Source organism: Echinops telfairi, unplaced genomic scaffold, assembly GCF_000313985.2.
Source record: "Echinops telfairi isolate 266 unplaced genomic scaffold, ASM31398v2 ScPeMD7_6273;HRSCAF=7185, whole genome shotgun sequence".
Taxonomy (NCBI): Eukaryota; Metazoa; Chordata; class Mammalia; order Afrosoricida; family Tenrecidae; genus Echinops; species Echinops telfairi.
Window position 1 is genome coordinate 1,450,149 of NW_022110173.1, and position 10,104 is coordinate 1,460,252.

General features: G+C 56.2%; 2 protein-coding genes across 5 annotated transcripts in view; one reads left to right on the forward strand and one right to left on the reverse strand.

The window, feature by feature from the left end:
• Window positions 1-6,214, forward strand: part of B4GALNT3 (beta-1,4-N-acetyl-galactosaminyltransferase 3) — a 36,018-nt gene extending 29,804 nt beyond the window's left edge. Inside the window, exons 16-20 of the mRNA XM_013006577.2 lie at window positions 339-492; window positions 704-776; window positions 1,190-1,343; window positions 1,788-1,914; window positions 4,036-6,214. Of these exons, the coding sequence (XP_012862031.1) occupies window positions 339-492; window positions 704-776; window positions 1,190-1,343; window positions 1,788-1,914; window positions 4,036-4,144 (617 nt within the window). The 3' untranslated portion in view covers window positions 4,145-6,214. The remainder of the gene's footprint in view (window positions 1-338; window positions 493-703; window positions 777-1,189; window positions 1,344-1,787; window positions 1,915-4,035) is intronic.
• A 1,016-nt stretch (window positions 6,215-7,230) lies between these two features.
• The window catches only part of NINJ2 (ninjurin 2), a 128,594-nt gene continuing 125,720 nt past the window's right edge, over window positions 7,231-10,104 (reverse strand). For 3 of the 4 annotated variants that reach the window (XM_045295939.1, XM_030887225.2, XM_045295937.1), the window contains exons 2-4: window positions 9,119-9,350; window positions 8,041-8,225; window positions 7,231-7,596 (exon numbers count right to left, since the gene is read on the reverse strand). In XM_045295939.1, coding sequence (XP_045151874.1) covers window positions 8,059-8,225; window positions 9,119-9,272 — 321 coding nt within the window. In that variant the 5' untranslated portion in view covers window positions 9,273-9,350 and the 3' untranslated portion in view covers window positions 7,231-7,596; window positions 8,041-8,058. Of the gene's footprint in view, window positions 7,597-8,040; window positions 8,226-9,118; window positions 9,351-9,662; window positions 9,751-10,104 lie in introns of those variants that run through there. The other variant, XM_045295938.1, reaches the window with a different exon arrangement.

A 10,104-nucleotide genomic window follows, 5' to 3' on the forward strand; every position in this document is an offset into this window, starting at 1 on the left:
AGAGCCGTATGAATCCCCAATAGACTGCGCTAGTCAGACTGTGGTTCCAACTGGTCCAGGGGCACTAGACGGGGTGGTGGTTCACAGGAAGAGGAACCCGGCAGCGGGGGTACGGCCAGGAGGCGGCACAGGCAACCGCAGATGATAGCGAGACGGCAGGGCTTGGGGTTGTTGGTGAGAGCCGAACTCTGGTGATGAGCTTCAGCCCGAGGTCCTTCCTCTTCGCTCACGTCTCTGCTGCCCCACCCCTTAAGCAGAGCACCCAGTTCCCCATGACCCTCGAGCAGAGGTGCTCACCGTTGTCGCCCTCTGCTGCCCCCCTCCCCCCACCGAGGTAGTGAAGAACCAGGCGCGCTGGGTGCAGCAGTTCATCAGGGACATGGAGACGCTGTTCCAGGTCACCGGAGACCCACACTTCAATATCGTCATCACCGACTACAGCAGCGAGGACATGGATGTGGAGAAGGCACTGAAGAGGTCCAAGCTGCGCAGGTGAGATGTGGGCGCCTGGCCAGGGCCTCTCCCTTGCCTGGGCTGCCACCTGCCACGGGTCCCGGGGCTGCCGGATCTGGTGCGGAGACAGCCCTCCACCTCACCTCCTGATTCCTTCTCCGAGAACTCACCTCCCCAGATACCAGCAGCAACGGCCCCTCCACCTCCTCGGTCCTCATCCCCAGCCCCCTCACCTGTCGTCTCCCCGCAGCTACCAGTACATGAAGCTCAGTGGGAACTTTGAGCGCTCAGCTGGGCTGCAGGCTGGCATTGACCTGGTGAAGGTGCGTGGCCTAGGAGGTGTGTGTGATTCAAGGCTGGGAAAGGCAGACGTCAGGGTGTGCAGTGGGGTCAGCTCTTGGGGGAGGAAGATAGAACACAGGGCGGGAGGACCTGTCCGTATGCAGGGCCAGCAGAGAGGGACACTGGGCTGGGGCTGGTGGGGCGCACACGCAGTTATCCAGAGGGTGAGGGTTTCCTAAGGAACGGCAGGGCGGGCAGCTCAGAATCCACCCCATCGGTACAAACTATGCTCTGGTGTGTCCAGGGCTGTGGTATTCCTCCCAACAGTCAGCTTTAGGGCTGTCTGTCAGTCATTCCAAAAAGGGGGAAGAGTCGGGGGATTGTCCGAGCAGGTGACCTGCTCTCCTAACTCGGGTCTTTAGGGCCTGCTGACCCAGCCCCCGTCTGTCCCCAGGACGCACACAGCATCATCTTCCTCTGTGACCTCCACATCCACTTTCCAGCCGGAGTTGTTGATGCCATCCGGAAGCACTGCGTGGAGGGCAAGATGGCTTTTGCCCCCATGGTGATGAGGCTGCACTGTGGAGCCACCCCCCAGTGGCCAGAGGGTGAGCCCTGCCCTGGGCTACGGAGGGTGGGAAGACTTCTCTGGCCATGGCCCTCAGCCTCAGAGCCTCGTGTCTGCCAGTGCCAACCTCTCCTCCCGGCAGCCCCAGCTCCCGCTGCCTCTGCTCATCAGACAGGGCCCCGGTGATGGCAGCAGCAAACATTCCCAGCTTCAGCATTAGCCTGTGGTCACCCCTGTGTTTTTGCTGGCCACTGGATCTCAGCATGGGGGTATCTCCCCCAAACAGACCAGGATTTGTTTTGTTCTCTCACTAAGACAGTCCTCGGTTCCAGCTGACCATCTCCCTCCCACAGGGGCCCCCATGGCGTCCCTCCTTCAGAAGTGCATCCAGGAGCCCACACCAGCCCACAGGCTTCTTCACGCCACCCTCCAGCCTCACGAGCACGGCTCGGCTCAGCCCAGCCCTCTTCTCATTTGCCCACAGGCTACTGGGAGGTGAACGGATTCGGACTGCTCGGCATCTACAAGTCAGACCTGGACAGGATCGGGGGCATGAACACCAAGGAGTTTCGAGACCGCTGGGGCGGGGAGGACTGGGAGCTGCTGGACAGGTGATGGGGAAAAGAGGACATCGAGAGCTGGGACTGGAATTCTTTCCCATCAGGGGCCTCGGGGAGGGAATGGGGCTGGACCAGCCCAGGAGGCCAGCCAGATGCTGTGAGAAGAGCAATGAACTGGGGGAGCCTCCCGCTTCATGGGGGTCAAATGCAGCTCACAGGGAGGGACTGCGTTCTTAATCTGTTAGGGAGGATGACCTGTGTCACAGGGCTGGTGCAGAAATCCAAGGTGTCAAGAAGTATTTGGTAGACTGACGGGAAAAACAAAACCTGCGAGCAGTATGGACTTCCGGGATCATGCTCTCAGCACCAGGCACACGCTCTGTGCAACTACGCCGACATTCTCCCAAGTCAGGAGCAGCTCCCCTCATCTCCGCAGTAGCCCAGAGGTGGCGGCTGAAGATGGGTGCCCAGATAACTGACCCCAGGCAGGGAGTCAGCAAAAGAGACTGGGTGGGCCCTTAAAGGGCAGCGAGACCCCCAGCCGGGTCCCTGGAAGCCCAGGGAGAAGAGGTGGGGAGGAGGAGGAAGTGGCCGGTGGGGTGTAGAGCCCCAGACCTGCAGGTGGGCAGGAAGTGTACTCACCGGGAGGCAGTGTGGGACGTGGCGTGAGGTGTGGGGAGGTGTGGACAGTGAGGAAGTGGGGACAGCAGGATGAGAGTCTGCTTTCATCACTTTACCACCAAGAGGAGGGGAGGCAGATCGTATCTTGAGGGGAACAGATGAGAGAGAGAGGTCCAACAAGACGTCTCCTTGTGGCAAGGTTCTGAGAGGAGGCAGACAAGGTCAGGAGCACCTGGCCGGGGGCGGGGGGTAGGGGTGGGGTGGCCCCGATGAGGAAGCAACACACTTCTTGAGAAACAGCTCCAGAGAGAGCCAATGAGTGTCTCATCTCTTCCCTCATTATCAAAGAACGATGTCGCATTAGGCAAATCTGTTGCAAAACACCTCTTGGAAGTGTTCAAAGGCCTCAGTGTCACTTGGAGGTCTAAGGTGTTCCTCCAACACCTGAGCCAGGGTGCTTGCAATCACTTCATGTACACGGGGAGAGCAGGGTGACCCGTTTTGGAAGAAGTACGACCTGCATGCTCCTTGGAAGCGCAGGTAGTGAGACTTTGTCTCACATCCTTTAGACATGTGGCCGGGAGTGGCTAGTCCCTGGGGCCATCATCTTGGGTACAGGGTTATCAAAACCGAGATCTTCCGGGAGCTAGACTGACCCCGTGGCCCCCACCATGAGCTCAGGCACAGCAGTGATTGTGAGGACGGTGCACTGTTTCGTGGTTGCACCCTGAGCCAGACGGACTCAGCCCCAACCACACCGCGCCTCATTGACTGCTCCCCTGCCCTCCGCCAAGCTCCGGGAGGTAGATGTAAGCACCTCCATTTCTCAGGTAAGAAAACGGAGTCTGGAAGAGAAGTTTAATAACTGACTCCAAATCTTAAAACGAGGAAGTGTCAGCCGTATCAACCAGGTCTGTTCATTTGTTTGTTTGTTTTGGGGCCGAAAGGGAAGGAAGGAAAGGGAGATGGCACCGCTATGGGAGTTGAAGGCAGCAAGGGGGAAATTGGAGGTGTTCTATCAGTTAATCCAGGTGTCCTAAAGCCCAGTCGGAAGAGAGCCCAGAGTGGACTGAAGCCATGGGTTGGGAAGCCTGGTCTGCTGTTCTTGCCACCCAGGGTCTTCAGGCCAGACTGGGCCTTCGGATAGAGCTTGCCCCCAGCCCCGTGAGAGACCTCCCAGTGCTGCCCATGTGATGAAGGAGCGGGAAGGCCGGTCTCCTGCTCCCACCCAGCACTTGCATCAAACGCTGTAGCCTGAACCACAGTTACTGGTCACCTCGTGTGTATAAAATCTGTGGCCGCTCATGGTTCACAGTATTCTCTTTCTAGAGACAAGCAGACAATGGCACTGCTGACATAGCTACGAAGTCACTGAGTCGAATTCAACCCCACTCTCTACTTCACTCCTCCCCCCTGCCCAGCGGATAGTGGACTGGGGAGGAAAGGGACAGGCTCCCACATAGTTGTGGAAGGGCAGGTTCCTCGGGGCCTATGCTTCTTCCCTGGGGCCTCTCTGCTTAGCTTGGCTCATTCTGCCCTCCTCCCATTCAGGATCCTCCAAGCAGGCCTGGAAGTGGAACGTCTGTCCCTCAGGAATTTCTTCCATCACTTCCACTCGAAGCGAGGCATGTGGAACCGCCGCCAGATGAGGACATCGTAGCCCCCGCCCGTGGCCCGCTGGACCAACCACTTCCTGCTCCTTGGCTCGGTGCTGCAGTTGCTCCCCCGGGTCCCGGCTCTCTGCTGGCGAAGGATGGACGGACAGACAGGAAAAGGGCAAAGGCTTCCCCTGGGAAGCCTCAGAGCTAAGACACTCCACGGGCGGGGGGCTGTCCCCTCACTCAGAGAGAGCTGTCACCATCCCCTTCTCCAGGGGGGCCTCTGGAGGGGAGGGCTTTGGGAGAGGGGCCGGGGGAGGGGGCTGCCACAGCCGACAGAGATGGATCAGCTCCTGACAAAGACAGGACAAGGAGGTGGAGGGAGGAAAAAGCACTGGAGCGAGACCACGTTATCCACGAGGTTGCCTCCCAGGGCGCCTCACAAGGACTCTAGACCATGGACTGGAAACTTCTTTTGGACATGTTTTATGGGGAATTTTTTTTTTTTACTGAAAACCCAAAAACTGTAGCTGCCCAGTCCCTCTCACACCTAGCAGTGGCTGCAGCTGGAGCAGTGCGTCCAGACAGAACCCCGCGTGCATACCTCAGACGCACCCCTGTGTGGCGGGCTGGCCCCACGGGTAGTGGGGCTCACTTCTCCCCATGCCCGTGCCTTCCAGAATCTCACACACACACACACACACACACCACTCCTCTCCCAGGGAGTCACAGAAACTCCCCTGACCCTCCAGGCGGAGCTCACGCCACATGGACCAGAATCACAGAACATGACATCATCTATCTAGTGCGACAGGGGCATTGGGAGGAGGGGAGGGTGGACAGCTGGCCGGGCTCTTCCTCCACCCACGTGTGGCACACAGGACTCGACTGTGGAAAGGGCAGAGCAAAGCAGCAGGGGAGGGGCGCCCCTCTCCTCTCATAGCTTGCCTGTGAGGTTCAGCCTCACGGGACAACGTGAAGATGAGGGAGCACCGATGTAGGGGTCCTTCCATTCACTGGCTCCCTTCAGATGAGGCGAGGGGCAGCGGCAGACAGGAAGGATGGAAAGGCATGTGGGAAACATGTAGCAGTCTTCCGCTGCCCAGCACCCACCCCTGTGGACTTGCCCTCCTGCCTGGGCTGGCTGCTGTTGAGAGGAATGTACTGCACCTGTGCCTTGAGGGGAGAAGAAGAAACATTTGGGTGGTGCCGTGAGCCAGGCGGCAGGGCGGGGAGGGGCAAGCTGAGAAGGTTGGGGAGGTGTGGGCATCTCCAAGTGGAAGGGAGAAGGGGACAAGACAAGAGGACATGAGGAGAGAAGCCATTTCAGGGAAAGGAAAAAAAAAAACCCTTGACCTTCATAGTCTACTGCCACCTCCCCTCTCCTCACTACCCCACCTGGTGACCACACACTTATCTTGCACTAACTATCCCCAGGTGCCTTTGTGGCTGGGGACTTTTCTACTGCTGCGCTGCTGCCTCTATTGCTGCTGAATTCACCAATGGTGCACTGGATGCTGGGGCTTGAACTCCAGGGTCTGTTCAGTGGGGTGAGCTCAGGGCCTCTGCTGTGCAGGATGGTGAGGGGCAGCAGGGCCATTAGATAGTGAGCAGCGCGCCATCCTGTGATAACCCAATGCACAGCATTCGGAGCATCAGGGTCTACCGGGCTCCACACCCACCAAGAGCTTAATCACCTTGGCGGAAGGAAGAACGGAGCTGCGTGAGCACCTTCTGTGGGAGAAACCCTGTCTCCCTCTCAGGAGTCAGGACTAGGTATGGCTTACAGATGCCAGGCTGGACCCCTGGGCCCTGGCTTTTTATGATCTCTACTCGGGCTCGTTGCCTTCTAGAAGGGGCTTAAGGGCAGTAGGAGGTGAGCCACCTGGTGGGACCCAGGTTTCCTTGTGGGGGCACTTTCATCTTGGGGCATTGCAGCAGCATCGGCAAGCCTGCAACAGCCCAAAGAGCCCCCTCACCTGCTGATGAGCCAGCCCAGCCTGCCCTCTGCCCTGCCCACCCATTGCCCCTCTGTCCCTGGGCCAGTGCCTTGTGTTTGATGTTTGTTATCTCTGCACCATCTGCCTTAAAGGGATGGGCCTGCCTGGGCCTCCACTCTGTAGGGAAAAAGCCTTGGGTTTGGGGAGGGAAGGGGAGAGGGAGGAGGGGGTGGGGATAGGGGGGTTAAATAAAGTATCTTCTTAGAAAAATGGCTCTAGTGTGTGTTCCTGTCATCTTGCATCGTGGGAGAGGGTTGGGCTGGGGGCGCAAGTATCACATCTCTGCCCTTCCGCTGCCAGGCAGGCACCTGATCGGCATGCCACATCCACTCCCATCCATGCTACCCACGACCCTGTACAGCCTGTGGGAGCACTGGAAGGGACCTTCCTGTCTTAGGCGCTCACGGTTACATAGGAGAGCAGGCATTTTCTGACCGATGGTTCCAGCAGAGAGAATTCTGGATACCCTAGGCAGTGGTTCACCTTCCTCAGACCCTTTCCGACAGTTCCTCATGTGGTGGTGACCCTCCAACCATAAACGTATTTTTGTTGCTACTTCATCACTGTCATTTTGCTACTGTTATGAATCAGGCGACCCCCGTGAAAGAGTCATTCGAGCCCCAAAGGGGTCTCGACCCACAGGTTGAGAACCGCCACCCTAGGCGAAGGCCAGACAGCAGTGGAGAGGAGCCAAGGCATGACTTAGTCTAAAATAAGTAGGCAATTGAATCATTTACCTTTGAGCTGGGGCTGCCTGTGCGGTTTTACAGGTGCAAATTTCCCTTCCTACTTCTATTTTGCCTAGGCAGAGATCATAATTAGTCTGCATTCCTTAACCACATGTTTAAGAGAATGTGTAAATGTGAAAGCTAGAGTAGGCTTATAGTAGATTCTGGAAGGAGACTGTGTAGATGCACCCACCAATCCAGAAGTGACCAGAGTGGAATTGTTATAGCAGATGATAATTAGCCAAAGGTGTGTGGGTCTAAGGTAGGTTGAATCAGAGCTGGGCCCTAGGAGAGGGGTGATTTTAAAGGCTGGGGTGTGCTTCTCAGAGCCCTTCCCAGGACCCGGGTGGAGAGGGGTCTTCAGACACCACCCCTGATGGCTGGACCTTCGCCACTGAAGACATACAGGTTGACTCACCATGGAGTTGCTGAAAACTTTATAGACAGAAATCATTCCATTTCACAGAAAGTAAAAGACACGAAGCAGAGTGAAGGGGTGGGGTAAGTCAGAAGTAGCATCTGAAACCGGGAAGATTTGGTGCTTCTCATGTGCCCGCGGTTCGGGAGTTGTGACCACGAGGGAAAGATTGGCAGTACCTGGGCGGGAGCTCAACTCTCCAGACCAAGATGGAATTCGCTGAATGAAAGTATCAACTCGTAACTCAGATGCTTTTGGGGAGAGAGCAAGAGGATCTGCATTTCCCTTTGAGAAGCTCTCAGGGGGCTGTGCTCAGCAGCCTAGGAGATCCAGGAGGAAGGAGGTGGAAGCAGTTCAGGGCTCGGTACCTGCAGGAGAAACACAGGGGCCATGAGAGGACGGGGCTCCTCAAACTTGAATGCGCACACGATTCACCTGGCCATCTTCACTCTGGGGAGGGGCCTCAATGTCAATGAGGTGGTGCGTTTTCAACCTTTCATGTGGTGGTGGCTGATACTGCTGGCCCATGGGCCACAATTCGAGTCATCAGGATGCTGGACCAAGCCACGGAGGAACTTCCTCCAGGCTTCCAGCTCTCTTGCCCCACGACACAGCCACTCCTCCCCACCACCACCAAGTCTATAGAGAAACCCCAAACTGGAGGAGAGCCAGCCACTTACAGACCATGAGGGGGCTCTGGCATGCTTTCTGAGTCAATCCAAGCGCTTCTCCAAGATCACCTCTTCATCCCCCCCCGTTCTAAAGTCTCTCACCCCAACCACCCTGAAAGGCATCCCATCCTTCTCCCTCACCTGGACCCCAGGCTCTGTTCAGAGAGGATGTCTTGAGGCCCTGGCAGCCAGGGCCCCTGTCTTATGTGCCCCAAAGGCCGTGATGAAGATGTTGATGACAACAGTGATGAAGACCAAGGCGGTGGCGGCATTGTTGAGCTGGTTTAATCTCCACTGCTTCTCCACCTCGTTCAGGTTCAGTCGCGCTGCGGAGAGGGGGAGATGGGAGGTAAGGGCGAGGGCCTCAGCCTGGAGCTCCCTCGTGACATCCACTGGAGTTTGGAGACAAGCTGTGGTAGAAAGCAAGGTGGGGCAGGGATTGGGGAGGCACTGGGCTGAGGTGTCTTTTGCTCTCACTGAACAGCCCCACATGGTTCTTATTAGAGTGTGGATTTGGGAACTTACACTGGGTCATCTACCTCAAATAAACAAACTCACTTGCGCCGAGTTAATTTTGAATCATACTGACCCTAGAGGACAGGGTAGAACTGCCCCCTTAGTTTCCAAAACTGTAGCTCTATACAGGAGTAGAAAGCCTCGTCTTTCTCCTGTGGAGCTGACTGATGGTTTTGAACTGCCGACCCTGTGGCTAGTAGCAGCCCAACAGGTAACCCCTACACCCCCCGGGCTCCAACGGTGGAAATAAATGTGCTCACAGAGCAGAACGGGCTATGAGGAAACTCTGGCACAAGGCAGGGCAGTCATTCCACAGGTCGTCTTTAGGGGGGCGGGGGCAAGCTATAAAATGCCAGGAGGTAGGACTGCAGACTCCTCACTGTCTAGGAACTGGCATTTGGGCATTTGTGGACGTGGAGGACGCTTGTCAGCTGCTCTTGAGTGGGTTCTGAGACCGGGTGACACCGTGCGTGCAGAGTAGAGCTGTTGTAACCTTTCAGATTACTGGCTCTGTCTTCGGGGACCTCTCTGGATGGGTTCCAATTGCCAAGCTTTGGACTAGTAATGGTCTGCACCACCCAAGGGCTCCCAATGCCAACTTAGCTTCTGCTGGCAGGCAGATACACAGTGTTCTGTAGGGAGGGGGGGCCCAGGCTATCTCCTGCCTCCGGGGGGCGCTGAAGGCCACCGCTGAGCTCCTCACCTATGACCACGAGGAGGATGCCAATGACCACCTGCAGCAGCAGGGAGATGCTGAGGAGGGTGATGAGGGGCGTGTAGTAATGAGCGGATGGCCCCTGCTCCAGCACCGCTTTCAGCCGCGTGGCATTGGACATGAAGAGGGCCACGTCCAGCATGCTCTCTGCCACACTCTTCTTGGTGGCATAATGGTTCAGGTTGATGGTCTGGTTCGCCCCAGGGTTGGCGTTGCCAGCCTGCAAGGGAGAAAGTACCTGCGTTGACCTGGGAGGTTCCCCACCAGCAGCAATTGAAGGGGAAAAAAAGTAGAAAGAGCACGTGGCTTTTACATTTTAGTCCCCTCTTCCCCCTCCCCCAAAGCAAGTGGGCCACCTAGGGCCAAAAAACCCCCCACAAACATCCTTCTCGGTTGGTTTTGTGACCTGAAAAAAAGTACAGTTGGGCCAGAGGAGCTTTAAGCACCTTTGAGCGCTCTGGAATGATGTGCGGAGATTTGTACCCCAGAGAGGATTCTCCACACCCACACCCACCCCCCCACACACACACACCTTCACAGGTCCTTCCGAAGAGAGACTTGAAAATGCACCGTCAGCATTTTATTCGCTGTGTTCTCTGCATTGGCCAGAGCGGTGCTGCGGCACAGATGAAACAGCTTAGCAAATAGTCCGTGATTTGTACCTATTGTGACTCCAGCGAGGCACACCAACCATAAGACCAATTAGAGGACAGAAGCCACTCTGAACAGGCCCTTTGCAATAGCAATCCACTGGCATCGAGTCAATTCTGGCTCATAGTGACCCTACCTGTATAGGGCTTCCAAGAAGGGGATTTAAAATTTTTTTTGGTATGTTTACTTTTTTTTTAAATTGGTAACTGTTTTTTTATTGGTTGTTTTGAGGATCGCTACAGAGAAATGATAAACAATTTGTACATAAGCCTGTTGTTGCTGTTTTGTGTCGCACTGGCTATATTTTTATTTTTATTATTATT